Source organism: Balaenoptera ricei, chromosome 11 (assembly GCF_028023285.1).
Source record: "Balaenoptera ricei isolate mBalRic1 chromosome 11, mBalRic1.hap2, whole genome shotgun sequence".
Classification (NCBI taxonomy): domain Eukaryota; kingdom Metazoa; phylum Chordata; class Mammalia; order Artiodactyla; family Balaenopteridae; genus Balaenoptera; species Balaenoptera ricei.
The window spans coordinates 5933946-5957002 of NC_082649.1; the positions used below are offsets into that span (position 1 = coordinate 5933946).

The 23057-nt window shown below is 47.0% G+C and overlaps 1 protein-coding gene across 1 annotated transcript in view; it reads left to right on the forward strand.

Annotated features, from left to right (window-relative positions):
• Nucleotides 1-979: 979 nt before the first annotated feature.
• Nucleotides 980-23057, forward strand: part of BMP6 (bone morphogenetic protein 6) — a 146346-nt gene continuing 124268 nt past the window's right edge. Inside the window, exon 1 of the mRNA XM_059937880.1 lies at nucleotides 980-2446. Within this exon, the coding sequence (XP_059793863.1) occupies nucleotides 1843-2446 (604 nt within the window). The 5' untranslated portion in view covers nucleotides 980-1842. The remainder of the gene's footprint in view (nucleotides 2447-23057) is intronic.

Genomic DNA, 23057 nt, shown 5'->3' on the forward strand with positions numbered 1-23057 from the left:
TGAATGGCAGATGGTGGTGGTGTTGTTTGGGGGAGGGGGCAGTGTCTGTAACTGAGAAGTGAGCCTGGCATGAAATTATAACGGGTTTTACATGCTTGACCTTGTCTAATGCTCCCAGCAACCCGAGTTTCAGGGCCCTGCCTGTGATCCTGAATGGGACATGCCAAGCCCCTACGTTTACTGAAATCACCTTTACCACCTCTCCTCAAGTTTTACTGATCTTGCATCATGTAAATTCGATTGTCTCTCGGTACATTAAAATGCCACGTTAACAGACAAACTGGAGAAGCTCTGAAACATTTCCAAGAAGCTGGGGGCGGGGGGCGCTTTTTTACTACACTCTCTGATTACACCCTCTTTCTTTTGGGTGCTAGCTTAAGAAGCGAAGCCGAAGGCCAAATGAAGAAATAAATCAAAATACTCGGAGCCCAAGCCCTCAGGACGACGGGTATGGCTTATATTTGGCCCTCTCTGTGGCGTTTGGGAACGGCTTCTCCGAGGGTGTGCCCCAACTTCCATCAGCTGCCTTTGGAAGCCACGTGCAAGTTCAACGCCTGTGTTACATCAATTAGAGAAACTAAGGAAGGAATGGGAAAAAGTGATGGTTTTCTGTTCTTCTTCGATTGATTCAGGTGGCATTGATTTAACAGCTGATTTTACTTTTATTTAGTTAAGGCATCAATTTAGGCCTTTTATGGGATCGTAAAAGGGAAAGGTTCCCATCGGGGTGTTGATCAGATCTTTCTTCCTAGCGGTGACCTCTTTGCCTTTGCCACCTCGCCACTCCTCGGGTGCCTCCGAGAATTCTCTGTACTTGAAACCTACGCGCGGCGGAGGCGATGCCTCCCGGGAGAGGGAGGGTGAAAGAAGGGGGCGGGCCTATTTAAATACAGGCGAGACGCGCCTCTTCATTGGCCGCCAGCCTGTCCGTTACCAAGAGGGCGGGGAGACCCGGGGGCTGGAGTGCGGTACCTGAGCGAGACGCGCACCAGAAAGCCCACGTTGGCCGCTGCGGGGAGCGTGGCTCCGAGAGGCGGGAGCCTGCGAATTCCGGCGCCGACGCCGCCGCTCCGCGCACGGGTCCGCTTCCCTCCCATCCCTTCTGCGAGCGGGGTTTGCAGGGCAGCCGAACGAGCACGGAACGGAAAGCAAGAGCCTCACCGCCTCCGCTTGGGGAGTGGAACGGCGCGCCGAGATCTTGAGGGGGAGCGACAGTGCCGTGCCCGAGGGCGGAGGGGGCGCGGAGTTCGTGAGACGGAGAAGGAAGTGTAAGCCTCGCGGAGAAGGTGGGCATCTCGGGACGCCTGGTCCGCCACGGCCGGGGCCCTGCGGCGGGGTAAACTTCACGGCGGCCGTGCAAGCCGGGGAGAGGCGTGCGCGGGGATGATGCCGGGCACCCTCCCCAGCTGGTGAGCGGCCCCGCCGTCCGTCCAGCCGCCCCGGAGGGCGCAAGGCAGCGCACGTGCGCGGGCAGCCGGACCCCGCAGGGACTGAGCCGTGACCCGCCCAGGAGCCAGGGCGCCGGCTGCCGCGCGGCCCCGACTCGGACGCACCTGGCCCGGAGCTTGCGCCTCCGGGGACCTGCGCGGGAGCGTGGGGCTCCCCCCCTGCCCCTCCAGCGGCCCTCCCGGCGATCGCCCCCTTCGCCTCCCCTCCAGCCTGGGCAACTGCGGGCGCCCCAGACGACCATGAGCGATACGGACTGAGCGCCAGGAAGGGGAAGCGAGCCCGCCGAGAGGTGGCGGGGCTCCTCACGCCCAAGGGCCACCGCGGCCGCGCTCCGGCCTCGCTCCGCCGCTCCACGCCTCGCGGGGCCCGCGGGGCCAGCCCGGCCCGGCGGGGATGCTGGGGCGGAGGGCGCCGTGGCTGTGCTGGTGGTGGGGACTGCTCTGCGGCTGCTGCGGGCCCCCGTCCCTGCCCGCCGCCGGGGGCGCGCTGCTGGGGGACGGCGGGCGCCCCGGCCCCGCGGAGCCGCCGCCGCCGCCGCCGCAGACCTCCTCCTCGGGCTTCCTCTACCGGAGGCTCAAGACGCACGAGAAGCGGGAGATGCAGAAGGAGATCCTCGCCGTGCTGGGCCTCCCGCACCGGCCCCGGCCCCTGCACGGCCTCCAGCAGCCGCAGCCCCCTGCGCTCCCGCCGCCCCCGCCGCCGCCGCAGCAGCCTCGCGGGGAGCCCCCGCCCGGGCGGCTGAAGTCCGCGCCCCTCTTCATGCTGGACCTGTACAACGCCCTGTCCGCCGCCGACGACGAGGACGGGGCTTCCGACGAGGAGAGGCGGCGGCCCGGGCCGCGCGGAGGGGCCGGCTCGTCCCAGCCCCGGCAGGCGGCCCTCGGCAGCAGGAGCGTCCTGGCCCCCGGACCCGGCGGCGGCGCGTCTCCACTGACCAGCGCGCAGGACAGCGCCTTCCTCAACGACGCCGACATGGTCATGAGCTTCGTGAACCTGGGTGAGGATCTGGGGGAGCGTAGCTACCGGCACGTTCCCCCCCCCCGACCCCCCTTTCCAGTCTCCCGGGCCCGGGGAGGGGAGTGAGAGGGTGGAGGAGCCCCTGGAGCTGGGGAGCCGGGCTGGCGCGGCGGGGACGCGGGGACGGGCCGGTTGCCCTCCCACCACCTGCGCGGCCGGGGGCGGCACGTGCGCTCCCCGCGCCCGGGCTGAGCGCGGCGGCGGCGGGCGGGCTGGGACGCTGGGTCCCGAGAGCGGCGCTGGCGGGCGCGTCTCCGTGAGCGGCCGGAGCACGGTCCGCGCTTTTCCCGTTGCTGCCCGGCTCGGGCCACGCCAGCCCGACTGTGGCACAAAAGTCCGGCCCGAGTGGAGCCAGCTGGGAAGGAGAAAGCTCTTCAGCACTTTCCCCTCCTGTTTTGGTTCTGCATCCTTAACGCTCTGAGTGCCAGTTTTCCCACCGGGACTCTGGGGAATCCGAGAGCAGCTGAGAACTCTGGAAACTTGACATGATTGCGTTAAGTGGTATTCACGGAATTGGGGGAGGAGGGATGCAGAAGGAGGTCCCGAAAGGACCGCGGAAGGCGCGTCAGTCCCGGCCAGGCGGGCCTCGCGCGGGTTTGGGGCCCGACCCCGAGCCCAGTTGGGGTCACCCACCCAGTGCCTTCGCTCACATGCCTTTGGCCAGTGCCCCAGACGGCCGAACTTTCGATCAGTGCGGCTCCAGCTGCACGGGCAGGGAAAGGGTGCGGGTTGGGGGCCGGGGTTGGGCCCTGAGCTGGTCTGAACCGGTTGCCAGGCAACAGAATGGAAATTCAAGGGCGGCTAAATCGGGCTCAGCCACAAATGTTCTGTGGCAAACCCGGACGGAGTCACAGAGCCTTTTCCCCCTTGAGTTTTCTCATCTGTTAATGAGACCGGCGTAAGGAAGACTTTTTCCAGAATCAGTGCCTCCGATCTGTGCTACTCTTCATTCATAAACTGACTCAGCTTAGCGTAGACAAAGCGATGTAGGGGACGCGTTCTCTGCGGGGAGAAACGGGGCGCAGTAGCCACGCCCCAAGTGGGCGCAGCCGCGCGGTGGGGTGGGTCTCCGCGGACTTCCTTTCCGGTGCGAGACGCGTGGCTCTGGCCGGGCCCCAAAGTGGGTTAGCAGACACTTAACCAAAGTAGCACCCACGTCTCCAAGCCACGTCGAAGACGTCCGTCTTTTAAGGACATTATTTACTTGAATGATTCCCATGTAAAAACTTGAAGCGAATCTTTTACAAGTATCTCTAGGAGATGGTTCTCAACTCCGCCGAGCGTTGGGGGAAGGAAGGAGGAGTGGGGCCGAGGGGCGAGGTCCGGGAGGGTACGGAGCAGGACGATTGACATCCAGGTGGTGCAGAAATCCTCCTGGGAAAAAACTCATGACACAGAATCTCACAGGGAGTGGAGTCTCCAGGCCTGCCAGCCTTGCTCTTTGCAGTGCCAGGGTTTCTGATTGGACAGGAAATGTCACAGTGTGTTGGGACAAAATCCAAGGTTGAGCCACCTCCAAGAAGTATTCTAAGGAAATTCTCATGCCAGTCAGTAAAGTTGGGCGGCGGGGCGCGTGGGCGGGAGGAGAGGGACCAGTGCTTTTCCTTATTCTAACATTTCTGCTGCTCCTGGCTTAGTAAATTCCACCCATTGCCCCCCTCCCTTAAGTTTCCCCACAGCCTTGGGGAAATGTGTTACTGCCTTTTGGGGGTAGTCCCAACCTGAACAAAGTGGGAAGAATGGCACTTCTGGCTTCTTCAGGGACAATCCTATTATAGTCTCCAGAGAACGGTTCCTAGGCTTTACACCATGGTTCTCGACCTTGATGACCATTAGCATCACCTGGGGCATGGAAAGAAGTAAGGGATGCTGGACTGCGCCTTAGAGCAGTTAAGTCAGAATCTTAAGCTGGTGAGTTTCTGGCTTTTTTTTTTTTTTTGCCTTAGGTTTTTCTAATGTGCTGCCATGGTCAAGAAACATTGGCGTGGGAGATCCTGATGTCTGAAAGAAATCAAAGCATCCCAGAAAGCAATTAAGAGCAGTGCTTCCTGTGTCAGTGGCTCCCAAACATGGCTGTACATGAGAATTACCTGGGGGCTTTTGAAGTCTAGATGCCCAGGTGGTACCACATATCAGTTAAGTTAACGTATGAGGTGGAAGCCAGGTGTCAGCGTTTTTAAAGATTCCCCAGGTGATTCCAGTGTTTGGGAGCCACTGGTATTTGAAATTGTGAGAATTAGCTTGAGTAAAGTATGGTGACATTTACTGTGTTTAGTGACCTCCAAATTCTCCCCACTCCTTGCTTTTCTGACCTTTCCGGGTCTACAGGTAGACACTGCTTCTGAGTCGCACTGCTTGAGGCTAGTTGTCAACTAATCCTGCTAAAACGATGGTTTAACATAGTATCTGCTTAGGGATATTTTCCTTTTTCAGAAAGATTTTTAAGGATTCAAAAAACAACACTGAAAAATTCCAAGAGAACTCAACAGTAGGGTCATTTCAGGCCCGGGACAGGCTGATATGGAAGGAAAAAGATCGCTAGGTAGGGAATTCTGTCCCATGCCCCTCATATCATAACACTGGGCTTTCTGACTGCAAGTTATGACTATCTGTAGGTCCAATCCTGGACTCCACATAGGCAATTAGAGGAGAAAATCATTTCCAGGTAAGTAGAATACAAGTCACAAGCTATGCCACCTGCCAGTCAAGCAGCCCCATTTAATCTTAATCCATTTAGCAGTAGGAAAGGGGAATTTCATAATGAGACGCTAAAAATGTGGTAAAATCTGATTATCATAGCTCTGAGCATAAGGACAGTTCATTTGAAGGAAGTAATTGCCTAGCAATGTGGATTCTCTAAATAAGGAGAATTCCTTATTGATAATTCTGGGAGAATTCCACAGATTTCTTACTCTGTGTCAATGGCATGTTAGCTACTGCGTTACATGACTAAAGAATCTACAGAAAGAAACAGGTTACAGCATGGGTTTTAAAGTATTCTTATACCTACTGACTTAGGTAAGTTACAAACTGAAATAAGGGAATATGTTACATAGTTGTAAACATCCTTCTTCCCTGGGACAGGGGAGTAACTTACTCATGAAATACATTGAAAATGCTTTGAGCCTTGTGGGTCAGAGTGGTTATCAGGAAGTATGAATCAACAGGATACATTTCTCTTGCGTGTATCCCAAAGGCTGGTCATTTGACTGGCCCACTACTGTTTATGTTGACGGTTTTACACCCTCTCTGGGTGAGTAGTCTGGGGATGTGTAACCTCCTTTGTCCTAACTGGCTGGTGTGCAGAGTGCCCGCTGGGCAAGCTTGATGCACTCGTGAACCTGCATTCAATCTGTGCAACACATGCCATTTTCTACTTGTTTTCTAATGCTAAGAAGTGTCTTGGCAGCCTAATAAGCAAGCCTGCCTATTTGGTGACCTTGGAGAAATATCCTGAAATAGCTCAGGTCTTAGCTTAAAATTCACCTTTGAGAAGAAGCCTTCTCTAACCACTCCGTAGAAACTGGCGCTGCCCTCACCCCCACCCACTTATGTACCATCACTGCGCCCTGTTTATTTCCTTGGTTGCACTTATCACAAGGAGTATTTTTTTTTTTTTTTCCTTTTAAAATTTGCTTACTCATTTGTTTGTCACCCCTCTAGGATGTCAGCCTGGAAAAGCAACCAGGCTTATCCACTGTTGTAACCTAAGTTCCTAACATAATGCTGAGCGTACAGCAGGTGCTTAATCAAGATTGAATGAATGAAAGTAGACACATTCATTTACAATTCATATTTCACTCATCTGGAAGGGTATATCGATGTTTTATTTAGATCATTTACAAATGGTATACCTGATTTTTATTAAGAAAAACATTTGAGGTAAGTGAAGACATTTAGGACATTGAGATTCACGATATCTGATGTACATCATCATGCTTTATTAATATACCTCTTTATTAGTTACCCATATGTATATTAATTTGTAATACACGTTACATTTGAGAGTAGTGCAAAGGTTTCATTAAATCTCTGCATTTCAGACTTCATTTATTTATTTTAAATTAATGAGGTGTTGATCTACAGATGCTAGGGTACAATGAAATCAAAAACTCAAGCTATGGTCAGAAAAAGGAATCAGCATGTGTTAGTACAAGTAACAAGAAACTTATTGTACTAAAAACACTGGCAATCTTCTGAACAAAATTACTCTCGGGAAACATAAATTAGAAGAAAAATGGAATACTCCCTACTTGGATTTGTAACCAGATACACTGTACTGTCTTTTTCTCACAGGATCAGTGGTCCTATTTTTCATTTAAGCTGCCTGTACTTAGGAAGATTTTTGTTAGCAGAAAATAAATCCGTGCCTGCAAGCTATTCACAGCAAAAATAGTTTGGAGAATTTGGTTGCAACTGTGTGACTCAAAGAAGGAGCAGATAGTCTCCTAAAGAGATTTCAAATAGTAAATGTGAGATTCAGTGGTATTTCAACAAAAAAAGTGGTACAAAGTGTTCTTCAACTCGGATCAAAGGGCAAGCAGATATCATTGTTTAGACCTTGGATGGTGCTTCCTTTGCTTGTCCTAAGAATGGGTAGAAATCCTTTTGAAATGTGCTGAATCATTCTTGGTTCCTCCACTTGAGAGCTTACCTCTGATTAGCATGGAGGAAGGATTCCTAGTGATATAAACATCTGTGTAAGTGAAAAAAACCCAAACTTCAGCACTTTCTTCAGCATGTAATTGTTTCATCACTGTGTCTTTAGAGTTTAGCTACTTTAAATGTTGGGTTTCACATCAGTATTTTCCTTGGATACGGCGGTGGGAGGGTGAATACTGGATATCAAAGGTAGGACAGCAAACTCTCAGATAACCAACTGCTCTCTCATCTTTGCCTCTCCCTCATCTGTTTATGAAGCTGAGTTAGGAAAGGAAAGCAAAACGAGTACAATTTCTTGGGTAATTAACCAGCTTTGTGTAATTTTTTTCTCAAGCCAGTCCTCTACTGTTTCCCATTCTGTATTTAAAAATGAATTATTCCATGGAATGCTCTTTTTTACTTAATGTAAAGCCTTTGCAGTTTTCTCTTTTTTTTAAATCCTCTCCCTTTTGGGTTCCCCTCCCATGTACGTCACCACAGTGCCGTAGTAGAGTTCCCTGGGCTGTACGGTATGTTCCCGCAGTTGTCCATTTTATACGTAGTATCCATAGTGTGTATATGTAATCCCAATCTCCCAGTTCCTCCCACCCCACCCCTTGCAGTTTTCTCTTAACTTTTCCATTTGGAGCCTTATTCTGAATAAGGACAAGCCTCTCCTCTTGTCTGAATTGGTCACATCACCACCTTTGGCGCCTCCAGCAGTAGGAAGGAAAGTAGGCAATATTTTAATCGGATCATTGCATTCCTGACGAGACTAAGCTTCCGTGAGTATCTGAGTAAAAGGGGTAGAAACCAACATAGACACTTCCTAAGATGTGAGTCCTTTACAGAGTTCCATGAGTGTAAACAGCCGTGATCCATTAACCTTTCTCCCCGACCCTCCCCAGGCCATTGCCCTACCCCGCCGCATCCTAGGGAGGCGACATAGTGTCCTGGCCGAGCGGCCGTCACCAAGGGGCTGATAGGGTGGGCAGGTGACATCTTTCCCCCCCCTTTTGTGTTCCCCGCGAAGAGCTGGCGTATTCTGTTGCCTTCATTTCTGTTTTCATCATGACAGCTGAGTTACTCTTATTCAAGCACATTTTCTCATAATACCCTTACTTCCTGGCTCCCCCTTCTTCCACCTCTTGCCCTCCAGAAACTTGGGACCAGAAAATGGTCCCCGTCCTACCTGGAATGTACGAAAGTGGTGACAACTATGTCAAGGAGAAGGAAAGCCATTCCCGTTTTCACAAAAATTAGTTACTAAAGAACCAGGGCCATATCAACCTCCAAAGTTTTTGTGCGTGCCAGAAATTCTCGGAGCTGCAGAGTTATATACCTGTATGTCTTCCCCCACAAGCTTTTTTAAAAAATGCTTTTTATTTATTTTTTGTGTGTTTTTATCTAAAATTTTTTTAATTGAAGTATAGTTGATTTACGATGTTGTGTTAGTTTCAGGTGTACAGCAAAGTGATTCAGTTATACATATGTATCGATTCTTTTGCAGATTCTTTTCCCTGATAGGTTATTACGAGATATTGAATATAGTTCCCTGTGCTCTACAGTAGGTCCTTGTTGTTTATTTTATATATAGTAGCGATGTATATGTTAATCCCAAACTCCCAATTTATCCTCCCCACCCCAAGCTTTAGAAATAGGACATTGTAGTGCACTGAAGCAGATTGGATTTTTTGGCTCAGTTTACTAGTGTTTTGAAAATATTGTTCTCTGCAATTACTCTTTCCACTATAAATATGTAGTATTTCAGCCTCCTTATGAAGTTAGACTCTGGAGCTGGCTGGGGACACACAGCTACCTTCCATCACGTTGTTTTTCTGGAGGAACGTGCCCAGCAAAGGACAACCCGTTTTTTAAGTTGGGTTTCCTCTATCAATAGGCAGTTGGGGATGATTGGTCCATTTGTGTTATCCATGGGTCCTAGAGTTTACAGCTTGAAAGGTTCTTGCATATCATGTTTTCTGTTGTGTTTGCAGTTACATCTGTTAGATGTACTTAGAACCGTTTCTTCCTCGCTGCTGGTACATCTTAAGGCTGAGGAACAACCAACAGAACCACAGAGAGAGCCTAACGCATCAGAGGAATAGGGCTATCGAGTTGTTGGTCAGGTGTGAGTGGATAATTCAGGAGAAATTATAAAAGCATGCAAGACCACAGCCCGCGGCAAGAGATGGGGAGCCCAAATCTGGAATTTTGTGGGTTTTCTCTTAGTGGATAGCATTCTCTCCTAGAACTCTGCTTTTAGTAAAGAAAAAATTATGCATCTCTAAAAATATCCCCCTCTTTGGTATGTCGAAGGACTGTTGACCTTAAAGAATTGTTTTCTGCTCCAAAAATGAGTTGAAAACCATGCTGCCCTGAACGGCATTGTTCTACTGATGTCCGCAGGCACTGATTCTCTTCCTGCCCTGCCCATATCCATTATTAAAGAGATTGGGTCCATAATAGAGATGCTATCTAAATTGCATCAGGTAATTCCTGGATGGGTCCCCACGGTCCTGTTATCTCTAACGCAGTCCCAGATGAGTGGGTCGAAGACTCCCCTTCAAACATTTTTGCAGAATGAGGTTCTGGTTCTGAGTGGGAGAGCCTTCCTGGCTCTTGGGTTTATGGGCACACGCCCTTGGTTCCTGATCCTGCCAGATAGTTCGGGGATTGTCCTACGCCTGAAATGTCCTTGCTCTGTAGTGCTGATTTTATGTTCAGATTGTTTTCTCATCATCTGAGAGCTCCGAGGGGGGAGGAGCGGGGTGGCTTCACAGCAGTCAGAAAGCACCGCCCAGGAGCCCTCTCCACGCTGCACTTTGATATCCGCCGACAGCCTTATTATGACTCTCCTACCACTTACCCTTTTCACCTTGTCCAGAATGTAACTTCCAGCCTTAAACATCTGCGCCTGTTGATTGTTATTCCTGTGTTTACAGTCTTGTTGGTTTCCTGTTCATGAACATGGGCTGGCAGAAAATTCTGACTCGTGTTTCAGCAGAGCATGAACTAACTGCATCATCCGTGTGAGCTATTTTCTGATAGCTGATGAGGCTGGGAGATTTTTATGATCGGCCTTGCTTAATCTCTGAGACCGCTGATTTTCTCTCCCCCACCTTTTCAGTCTATGAGTTGAAATATTCTAAAGACAGAACCTTGTAAACTACACAGTGAAGGACTGAAAGTTTTACTGTTTTTGCAAATTTTATTGAACACTCTTATCAGGATAAATTAGCAGAGAAGCTGTGCATTTAAAAAAAAATACACTTTACTTTTTAGAGTAGTTTAAGTCTACAGTAAAATTGAGTGAAAAGCTCAGATTTCCCACATAACCCCATGCCTCCGCATGTGCACAACTCCTCCCGGGATCACCATTCCCCACCAGAGTGGTACATTTGTTACAGTCAGTGAGCCTGCATGGACACATGGTTATCACTCAAAGTCCATAGTTTGCATTACAGCTCACTCTTGGTGTCGGACATTCTGTGGCTTTGGATGAATGTCTACTGACATGTATCCATCATTATAGTACCATACAGAGTAGGTTTCACTGCCCTAAAAATCTTCTGTGGAGAAACTGTACGTTTAGCCAGAAAAGCAAATCAGTAAAAATCCTAAAATTCAAAATATGCAGAGTTTGGGGGAAGGGAAACAAAATACCTTTGTTGAACAATATTTTGTTTCTGCTGCTTTACCCCATCAGTGTATAAGTAATTTTGATTGACTACGTAGGCCTTATTTTGTGCTTCTGTGTGTTGACCCCAAATCCATTAGAAATCTTTCTCTTTTTTTTTTTTTAGTCTAGGAGTTTAAAAATCTTTTTTCGCCCACATACTTTCAGTGAGGTGTCTGTCACCATAGTACCTAGACAATCCCTCAGGCAGAGATATGAGCGATTAAATTTCTCCCTGGCTTGTGCCCTGTTTGATCCATGCTTGGCGGGATTTGGGCGAGTGAAAGAAAGAGGCCTGAAGAATGAACAAGAATTAGAGGAATTCTGTACTCGTAAATTATTAAAATTTGGGAGGTTGTTGGGGGAGGGGTTAAAGTTTTCAGAAAGGAAGAAAAAATATTGTTAAAACTTAGTGTGATTACTGCATTGAAAAACTCACAAAAATACCTTTTCGTGGCCTTAGTGGCAGGATCGGGGACTTGAAAAGGTTTCCTCAGGAGAGACTGTTTAGATCAGATTAAAATTAAATTAATAGAGACTCCGTAAACTAGAGGTCTTTGTGGGTGAGGCTCATTTGCTTTGACCTGTTTTCTATGAGAAAGGGCTACACAAATTAATGGTAAATAAATGAGAAGATACAATAATGTAAACAAGGGACATGGTAACCATAAAGAGTGCTGTTGAACAAATAGTTAGCAATTCATTTGAGGTAGTTTGGGAACTTGTGAGCATTTCTTTACAAATACTGTACAGGTGAGACACTTCATGAATTCTCCCCAGGTCTCCTCGTGTCAGCTATGCGTGTTATTGGGATGTCTTCTCACTGAATTCTAGCTAAATAACCTCCTTTATTTCCCCCACATCCCTGCAGAGATGAAACCTCTCAAAAAGAGGAGCTTGGGACCAGGGCCAGATCAGTGGATTTGAGAAATTCAGCTTTGTTCTCTAACACCTGACTTGGTATGCGCTGTGGTTTAACTACCTCTCTGTCTGGTGGGATAGAAGTTTAATCAAGCTAAAAGTGAAGTGATACCGAAGGGTGGGGCTAAGATTATGGAGGTTAAAGTGAGGAAGAGACAGGTGTCTTCAGTTGAAGATATTTGGAGAGTTGCATTTTTCCCGAGGTCCATGGAACAGGCCTTTGCATTTTTATGGGGTCTGTTTAGGGCAGAATCCCCTAATACCAGCTTTGGGAACTCGTCCCACAAATCTGGCACCTTGCTTATTTCATCTACTTAATTGATGTTGTTTGTCTCTATTGTTATACATGCACATACATGTCATCACTATAAGATGTGGAAGCCAGCATAGCTGCGGGGATGCAGGTGGTACCCACTGGAGCTTAGTTTCTCCCTCTCTCCTCTTGCTTTTCCCTTTCTTCTCTTCTTTTCCTCCCATTAATAAATTTGGCAACTCCGTTGCATTTTTTTCCTATTTTCTATCTGTTCTTTTTCCGTAGTGCTGATGCCTTTGGTTGTCATTGACCTAACAGCAGATTGTATACATCTCCATGGATTCTGGTAGCTTCTACCACCAAAACGATGCATTGCTCACTAGAATGGTTAAGTAGCTGGTTTTCTTGATGGTGCTAGAAAGTGCTTAAGGCCTCTTCAGTGTAGAGTTGAGGAAAGAGCACCTGATTAAGATTCGGGAAGCTTAAGCCTCTAGTCTTCGTGTTATCCCTTTTTACAGTTGCATGTTCAAGCCACTTAACCAAAGTTCTGAGTCTTTCCTTGTCTGTAAAATGTGACTATTGGGCTAGATCAGCATTTTCCAAATAGCGTTTCATGGAACACTTTTCCCAAATGCTCTGCAGAGGAAGAGCGTGGAAGCACTTTGTGTCATATTCTTTTCTTTGAGATTTCCACGTCTAGGAGCATATTAAAGCCCTAACAAGCCCAGCAGTAGGGAAGTCTGCTAACTTGCTTTAATAGAGTTTTCTGAACCGACTTTTCTTCTGTAACCCTTTTTTCCCCCTGAAACATCCTTGTGTCAGACCTGGGCCTCTCTGTCCCACGGGCCACTCCTGACCCTCCCCTGGTCTTCTCTGTAGAGCAGGGATGGGACCCCAGAAGGTTGCCTTTCCAGCTGCTACTACTCTTCTGTGTCTCTGGCTCTCTCTGGAAGGGCTGCCTCGTGCCATCTTCCACTGGTGGCCCCAGGCTCTCTTCCTGAGGATGGAAGTGGCTTCTGACTATTGCTAATCCATGGGGTGTCTCACCACGACCTGCTTGCCTTCCCCATTGCGATGCCTCCAGTCCCCTGCATTCAATTCCCTCTGTTGTAAACACTTGCTGGGATTTCTCTTTCCCTGGCTGGACCCTGATTGCTACGGCCTTTTAATTCTCTGGAACACAGCAGAGAAACCCCAGACTATATAATGTTCAGAAATTAATTCTAGGAGTGTAATTCTATTGTGTATCTCTGATTATTTTTTTAAACAGCTTTCTTGCAGTATAAATTGACATACAATAAGCTGCTTATTTAAAGTATACAATATGATAAACTTTGACTTATATAAGCACCTTTGAAACCATCACTGCAATCAAGATCGTGAACGTATTCAGAGCTATTCTTTTAAACAGTTGCCTATGCCAGGAAGTGCAGTAATATCCTAGCCCACAGGAAGCATAGTGAAAATTCCCATCTTTCATTGATGCCATTGCCGTTCATGCTTTTATATGCTTTGAACATCCTTAAGAATATAATTTGCTGAAGATGCTTGTGAATAGTTTTCTTGGATTAGAGAACTCTGGGGTCAAGCCCACTCTTTGCAGTGGTGACTGGCCTCGATCCTGTATCTTACCTCCCATATTTATTTTAGGAGCTCGTAATAAAAATAGGCAGATCTCTTCTAATTTCGATGTCAAGCATCTGGGGCACTTTGGGATGGTTAATGATCCTATTGGCATCTTCTTTCTCAGTCCTCAAGTTGAAAAGATTTGATCCTTCTGGCAAACATCACAAAGATGCTTCCTTGTGTTTCTGTTTTAAATTCTGGCAATTGAGGTAGGGCACAAGTCCAAGAAATTTACGAAAGTAGACTCCAATTTACTCCTAACTTTCCCCCGCTATGCTCATCCTTCTCCAAATGTTCTGTAAGCTTAAACAGAACTGCATTTTTGGGAGGGGGGCAGGTGGTAAGAACGTGTCAGTATTGTATTTCTTTATGGCCTTTTGCCTTAAAGAATGACTGATGTCACTTATTATCCTATTATCTCAGCAAGGCAAAAACAGACTTTTATAGCTTCAATCTTACAGCTATAAAAGCAGATAGATAGGGGAGAATTTGGAGATTTGGGGAGAAAATTATTATTTAGAGTAGTGTTAATGTTCCAGATAGAACAGTCTGGTGAAGTTGCTTAGCTCTCTCCCCCGCCTCCCTGCCATTCAGCGAAGCTGCTCTTCCCTTGCTGCCCATTTTCTCCTGTCCCATTGCCGACTGACCTCTGTCCCTATCACTCTGGGGACATTCTTCTATCAGGGGCAACTAACCACTCTGCCCTGAGTCTTCACCCTCCTCTCCGGAAGCCTTTATCCCTCTGACACTCCTTACCCCCCGCTGTACAGTCCTAAGAAATTCCTTAGCTTCTGTAACACTGCTTGCACCCTCTTCGTTCTTTTTCTATCCTCCAGATTGCTGTGTGGGGACACTCCTGAAAAACAGCAAAAGATTCAGAGGGTTGGCATGTGGCACTCGACCTACACATGGGGCTGAGATGGCCGTGAGTTTTGGGCGGGGGAGGAGCACACTCAGATGTAAGAGTTAGGAGATAACGTGCAGCCACAGGGCGTGATGGTGGCCAGGTGCCAGCTTTCAGTGATGCGCATGCAGGCTGAGTGGACCGTGGTGATGGGGACCCCGGCAGCTGGTGGATTCAGGCAGCCAGATGTCAGCGACAGGGAGGTGTCTCAGCTCAGAGCCCCTCCTCGTGTACCTCCCTTTTGCCTACCCATCCATTCAAAGTGTAGTCAAAGTTTGCTTCTCAGACTGTCTTTGTGCAAGACCCAGTTGGGTTTTTTAAAATGTCTAAATTTCTGTGGACCCATACTTTTGTCAAATTCATTAAAAATCAACGATTAGAGAGGTGAAATGGAAAAAACAACATACGTATAAAATCAAGCCTCAATTTCTAATGATCAGATTCCATCGATACAAAATGATTGGTCAAGTTGCTACCGAACTGTCTGGACGGTCTCCCTTTTGTCCTCGTCTCACTGCAGGACAGTCACGCAGAGTTTGTGAGTCAGCACAGATCTCTCATTTTTACTGGCGTGCAATGAAAACCTTCTTGGACTCGCCAGGACTCGGGGGCTTTGCTGCGGGAATCTACCCTTGAACAAGCCCGCGTGGACGTGAGAGTGCTGACAAAGGGTTGAGAACCGGTGTGCTCATTGCTCAGGGTCACCCTCAATCTCTGTCCTCACTCCCACACCCAAGCAGTTGCTGGACTTACTGTTTCTGCTTCTGAAATCTCTCACTCGCGTCTCCCCATCTTTTTCCTCCATTCTCTCCCCACGTTTCCCAGATGAGGTCTTTATGAGTTTGGCCTGGACTTCTATGCCGGCCTCCCCTCCTGCTAATCCACCCTTGCATCAGCGCCAGCTCGGTGTTTCTGTAGCACAGATGTGATCTGTTATCTCCCCTCCATCACCTTCATTGGATCCTTATGGCCCCGAAGAAAGCCAGGATGCCATTCTGAGTCCATGCCCTTTCCATTTCATCCCCTCCCCTCCTCTTTGTCCCCACTGTCTTTCAGCCAACCAAGTCTGCTCCATGATTTCCTTCCTATGGCCTTTTCTCCTGATTTCTCCCATTTACATTGCTTCACTGCCCATTTCCACATTCTCAGTTCGACGTGTTCTTTAAATCCCAGCTCAAATGCCATCTTATCAAGGAATCCTTTTGGGAATTTGCTTACCATGTGCCACGACTTTTGGGAAGAACATTTGGGGTCTAGTGACCTTCCCCAGTGCAGGTCAGCATGGAGTGGCTTTCGCAGTTCAGATGTGTTTGCAGATGAACTCCGTGTGGCCTAGAGGAGGGAGCTGGGAGCCTTAAGTTCCCGTGTGGGGGCTCCACCTGCCAGCTGGGTAGATCTGGGCAAATCACCTTCAACACCGACTTCTCTGATTCTTTGTCATGCAATGCTTTGTTCCTCTCAACACCCCTTCTCTCCACAAGTACCCAGCGCTGTGCCTTACCTTACATGATACTCAATAGATGCTCATGGGATGGATGACGGTCGGTTTCTCTAAAATATAATGACTATGTGTGGTCTTCCTTCTCTCTCTCAACGCGAATAACGTCAGTTATTTGAATGAGAGAATTCTAAATGGTGAAACACTGCAGATCTGAGGAATGCTTATGAACTTCCATTTCACCGGTGGTTATAAAACAAGATGTTGCCTTCTTTTGGGGTTTATGTTCTGTGACTTTCTAGATGGTGGAGGGGGAAAAAAAGGCCTCAGGGAGGAGAGATGTTGTTTTCCCTCTATCTGATGTCATTATGACTTTAATAAGTATTCATAGGAGCCAGAAGTGCTGCTGGATCTAAATTTAACTTTCCTGCTTATGCCACGACTCCGCCTGCAGGTGTCAATGCCAAATACTTATCTTGTCAGCTTCTCCAGGAGGCCGCTGGCTTGGCTTCCATCGTGAAGGTGTTAGACACTCTGTTTACATAAGGGCTGAGGGGGTGACATCATGTCTATTGAATCAAAGTCACTCAGCTCCCCAGTGGGCAACAGGGAGCGTTTAAATATCCAAACCAGATCAAAGCCAAGGGCAGAGTTGAGATACCCCTGCCCAGGAGCAGCGAGGTCTGGCCAGAGGGAGGGTGGTCTCTTGGGTGGGTGTCCGAAACAGACGTGCATTATTGCCTCCCTGTGTTGCCAGACCATTGGTGAAACGAATCATGTGGAATAAAACTGAGCGGCCAGTCCAGAGAGACGGCTTAAGTGGGCGCAAGTGCGTACAAATAGGTCGGAAAAAATGTCAAATCAGTGTTAAGTGCATGCAAGATGGGATGTTTCTTTTCATAGGCTGTTAGAAAAGTTGTTTAAAATTAAACAACTCTTCAGTACTTAAATTAGGTATAATGAGTACAGGTAGGTCCTGGAACAGAGAACTTTTTTTTTTTTTTCTTCCCTATCCCACTTCAATTTTGCTCTCTCTGCTAGAGTATGCCAGACATAAACACTTTCATTTCCAGGATATATATTAGCCTTAGCATGGAGGGAAGGGGGAGAGATGGCATTGATAGAGGCCAGAGAATTAGCAAATCTAGTTCACTTTCACATTTTTATTTGATGAAATGTGAGGATGTAGCCACAGGAACTATGAAAATAATGCGAGACTTGTAAGTTCCATCAAGTGATAACCTTGTGAATTTTATACCTTTTAAATATAGGTAAATGTAGAGGGAGATATATTATACAGTTGATACTCCCTTTACACCTCCCAACCCCAAATAAATAGTTTATTGATATACTCTCCAACTTGGTTGCAGTGTAATTGACAAATAGAAATTGTATATATTTAAGGTGTCCATGGTGATGATTTGATATATTGTGAAATATTGTCACAATCAAGCAATTAACATAGCCATCACCTCACATAATTTCCATTTTCTTTTTCTTTTTATTTGTGGTGAGAACACTTAAGATCTACCCTTTTAGCAGATTTCAAGTATACATTACAGTATTGTTATTGTAGTCACATCGCTGTGCAGGAGATCTCAGGGACCCATTCATCTTGTGTAACTGAAACTTTGTACCCTTGGACCAACATCTTCCTGTTTCCCCCTCTCCCCCAGCCTCTTGCAGCCACCATTGCACTTTCTGCTTCTACGAGTTTGGCTATTTTTAGAGTCTACGTATGAGTGCGATCACACAGTATTCATCCTTCTGTGTCTGGATTATTTCACTTAGGATCATGTCCTCCAGGTTCATCCACATGGTCGAGAATGGCAGGGTGTCCTTCCTTTTTAAGGCTGAATACTATTCCATTGTACGTATATCCCATGTTTTCTTTTTCCATCTGTCCATGGACACTTAGGTTGTTTCCACATCCTGGCTAGTTGACTGTTTTGTTTTTTATTTTTACCTTTGGCCATCTTTAGGAACAAGTAACCGTGTGTAATGTTGCATTATTTGGGAATTGTAAGGTTACGTTGTCTCAGCCGTTGTACTATCTACCCCTCGTTTTTTTCCCGTTTGGCTCTTGTAAGGAGCACGATTTATCTTGCATCTGTAGGGTGTTCTCTAACCAGGGCACTTCCACTCTCCTCTCAGGGTTGGATGACACGAGACACTTTCTGAAGCAGATGGGTCATCCCTTTGGCTTCTCTTTTCCTAGAGGCCTTTGTTTTCAGGACAGTGGAGATGCTCGCTCCTTCCCACGCACCTGATCCCTCTGTCTCCCCCATCTGGCGATCCGTTTCTGTGGCTCTTCTGTTGCTTGGGGCCTGGCTCACAAGAAACTGAGCTCAGAATCAAAACTCCTTCCAAAATGCCACCTTGCATCCCTAAACACCACAGGGACAACTGGGGTAGCCCCGTTTCACTCTGCGAAAATAAAATATGTCACCAGGACGTTTCACTGGAATGAGGAATTTATTTCCATGATTCTAAGGTCAACTACAGTACATGGTTTTTCCTACTGGGCAGCAAACATGTTTTACCAAACCCTTACTTAAGAGCTTTTCGTTTATAATTCCGTGATGAGTTCTTGGCTTCCTCCTTGTTGATGCTTGCAAATATTGTGATTGACTTCCACACCTTTTTGAGGAAGCAAATTCCAAGTTATGATTCATCTCTTAATTTTGGCCAGCATTTTGTTGTGAACATTTTCAAACGTACTGAAAAATGGAAAGATTTTATAGCGAATATCTATGTACCCTCCACAGAATGCACAAAAGATCTATTTGTAAAAGGGTTACAGATAGTGTATGAAGACAGAAGGACGTTGGTTCTACTGTTGCGTCATTTTACATTTTGGGAGATAGAGTGGTAGAGAGCGTGCCTCTAACTAGATGGCATCTGAGGCGTCCTGGGTGGTACACCCTGAAGAAGAGCTTCCTGAAACCCAGGGATTATCTTCCATATTAGAAGTGACAGGTTGAATTGGTTGTCCAGTGCTTGTGGAGTCCCTTGAAGGCACCTGGCTAGGTGCTGACCACAGTAGGGGCAGGGAGAGGTGGAGTTGCATAGGTCCCTAACCCTGACCCCAAACCCCTTTGTATTGTGGTGTCTATGATAGAGGTAAAAACAATATTATGGGAGCATCAAGGAGGATGTGATTAATTCATGGGGGGACATGACCTTCAGGCCGAGGGTAGAGAGGAGGGGGTTTCTGCTGGTGAATTTGGAAATCACCGGCATTCCTGCAATTTTCCTTTCCTTCAATTAAGTTTAGAAGGTTTAATAAAGAGGGGAAATTAGGCGACAGATTCATGAGTCACACCTAAGAGATGATCACTGGTGGAAAAAGGACTCCTTCCAGGAACTAATCTGAAAGGTTATGATTTAAATAGATGTTTGACTAGACTTAACCTGGTCTTCCTGGAACGCTTTCCCTCCTTTCTCCTTACAATTAAAAACACCTACTTGGGAGCGTAGAACTGTGGTCAAGGTGCAGAGAACGTTCCCGTCTTTGAAATGAACAGGCTCAAGAGGAGACTTCAGCAGTGACCTGAGCCTCGTCCACAGGCTGCTCGCCTGATGGAACTGACCAGATGGAAATTCTGCTTCGTCTGCCACCTGGTTTGTCTCCAGTCTCTTGGCCAACCCACACCTGTGACAGGTAGCATGAAAGAGGTTTCATCTCCTGGAACTGGGAACTAGCCAGTGTCAATCTAAGCAGGTGACACGCTCTTCTCCTTTCTACGTCCCCAGTTAGTCACATGAGGACCTACTCCTAAGAAAGCTTCATTTACAGTGTACAGTTCACAGGCCCACCCTGTGTGTGAGAGCTGGTTCAGACACGTATGGATGGTCACCGTTGGGAGTGTTTGCAGTAGCAGGATTCTGGCCCTTGTGGTACCTGCCCCCTGGTGTTAGCCTGGGAATATATTACCCTCCGTGGCAAAAAGGGGATTCAGATGGCTAGACAGCTGCTGTAAAATAGGGAGATTATCCTGGATGATGATTCATGGGGGCCCTTGAAAACAGAAGCAGAGGCGGCAGAGCCAGAGGGATGCGCTGGAGGGAGAGGAAGAGAGATTCCAAGGGTGAGAGGGACTCTTCCGCTTCTGCTGCCTTTGAAGATAGAGGAAGAAGCCTCGGGCCCAGGCCTGCAGTGGCCTCTGGAAGCTGGGACCGGCCCTCAGCTCACAGCCAGCGAGGACACGGGGATGCCAGTCCAACAACCATAAGGAACTGAAATCTGCCAACAACTCGAAAGAGCAAAGAAACAGACCCTCCCATAGAGCGTCCAGAAAGGAAAGCGCTTCTGTCGACACCTTGATTTGAGCCCAGTGGGACGCATGTCAGACTTCTGACCTACAGAACTGTGAGAGAATAGATATGCATTGTTTTAAGCTGCTGAGTTTGTGGGGATGTGTTACAGCAGCAATAAAAAATGGATACGGTGGTATTTACACAGGGTCTTGGTACTCGTCTCGGTCCCTTGGGATCCCTTGAATTAGAATATTTGAATGGTGGAGGCACACTGCCTGTGTTCGGATATGAGCCTTACCCGCTAGTCCTCTGTGCTTCAATTTTATCACCTGTAGAAACAGGAAGCAGCAATTGCATTTAGTTCTCAGGGTGCTTATGAGGATTAATTGAGATATTCCCTGTAGCGAGCCTAGCACCGCACTTGGTACATCTTAAGTGCTCGGTAGTTAGATGCTGCTATTGGATATGTTTCCAATTAGAGGCCATATAAGAAAATCTTCCTGTTCTTTGTCCTACTATTTAACACATCATCTTCTGATGCTGAGGGTAGGAAACCATCCAAAAAGAAAACTGGAAAACATTGGGCAGTACATATAGATTCTTAAGTTCTCCTGGAAAGCTCTTAGGCTTTATGTGCTGTCTGGAACTTGAGGAGATAATGTTTTTGAGAGAGATTTATAAAGCTGAAGCACTGTGTTATCGTAAGGTAAAATAAAGGAGGATGTTTGGGGGCTATACCAGTTGTGGGGACCACAGATACCCTGTGAATAAGCTCAGTGCCAACAGTCTGCTTCTGACTGGGTGGAGACGTTGGCTGTTACTAAACCTACCCAAGCTGAATGATCCAAGATTCACTGTCGATGTCTGAATCGTCATGTACTGAGAAACATTCCAATTCCATAGGCCTATAATTTTGTAATTCCGTAGTCCCATGATTTCCATAGTCTATAATTTTCTTGCATCCCATGATGGCCTTCGTCTCTAGGACTGCAAGTATGCTGCTGTGTTATAATGATGTCCTATTCCTGGGATCAATAGAGGATGAACCTGTGAAAAAAACTGGAAATCCCTACATCGTTTAGCCAATCAGGTATCTTAGTAAAATAGGAATAATCTCTAGTTCTACCATCTTGAACTCCCACATTGATGCCACTGGTTTTCTATCCTTCAGTCGAAGTGCTTAGAACTTTCCTGTAGATATTCATTATCTAGTGTGTGTTTCATCTACAAAAGGCAACCACTGATGAACCACTGCACCTCCACTGGGGAGGGGGAAGGATTGGCATTCTGTGTTATGGATATGCTTTTCAGAATACAAAGCTTTGCTTAACTCAAGTTGCCAGTATTAGGGAAATTCAGGATTTTTTTTCTGACCAGCTTTTGTCTTATATTGTGAATGTCGAGAATGTTGTAAATGGTTCAGGTCCCATCTTTGTTGGTCACTAGGAAACTCAGAACTATTTCTATTTATTGTGTGGTATTTATTTTTCTATATTAACCTTGTCTTACGTTCTTGTCCTATTTTCCTTTTGTTCCTATTTCCACATCTCCTTCATGTGTATTTTGTAAAATTGTATTTCTGCAAACTGTCTCAGGTCTGCTTTCAGCATAGGCGGGGGAGAAGTAAATTACTTCCCAAGATCAGTAGTAAGTTGTCAGAGCAACCATTGCCTGAAACCATCATGGGAGCCACTGGTCCCGCACCTACGGCTACGGCCAGGCCTGTGGGACGCTCCTCTAAAGAAACAGCCCACACCCCATTATGTCACCACGTGTGTAGGGCTGGAGTCTTTTGCCAAATAGTTATGCGTCATACACAGTCCCCAGTGCAGAGCGGGCAATGTGACAGCTCCTGGTTGATGACCTCTAAAGGCAGGTTGGACTTGACGTTAGACATGCTTTGTCTGTAGATCACGGGTGTCAGAATAATTTCAAGAGCTTGTTTAAAATGTGCCATCCTGGGCTTCCCTCCCAGATGTTTTGAAGTAGTGTGTCTGCTATGGCACCAAGGAATCTGCATTTTAGGGAGCTTCCTAAATGGTTTTTAGTCACGTTGTTCACGGGACCGGGCTTGGAGAAGCACTGTACCCGGAAGGGTGGGTGGGATTTAAAGAGGCAGATGCATTATGGAGGTTCCTTAAAAAACTAAAAATAGAACTACCATACTACCCAGCAATCCCACTAGTGGGCATATACCCTAAGAAAACCATAATTCAAAAAGACACATGTACCACAGTGTTCATTGCAGCTCTATTTACAATAGCCAGGACATGGAAGCAACCTAAGTGTCCATCGACAGATGAATGGATAAAGAAGTTGTGGCACATATATACAATGGAATATTACTCAGCCATAAAAAGAAACAAAATTGAGTTATTTGTAGTGAGGTGGATGGACCTAGAGACTGTCATATAGAGTGAAGTAAGTCAGAAAAAGAAAAACAAATACTGTATGCTAACACATACATATGGAATCTAAAAAAAAAAAAAAATGTGGTTCTGAAGAACCTAGGGGCAGGATAGGAATAAAGACGCAGATGTAGAGAACTTATTTGAGGACACGGGGAGGGGGAGGGGTAAGCTGGGACGAAGTGAGAGAGTGGCATGGACTTATAAATACTACCAAATGTAAAATAGATAGCTAGTGGGAAGCAGCCGCATAGCACAGGGAGATCAGCTCGGTGCTTTGTGTCCACCAGAGCGGTGGGATAGGGAGGGTGGGAGGGAGATGCAAGAGGGAGGGGATATGGGGATATATGTATACATATAGCTGATTCACTTTGTTATACAGCAGAAACCAACACACCATTGTAAAGCAATTATACTCCGATAAAGATGTTAAAAAAAATAAAGAGGCAGATGATAGAACT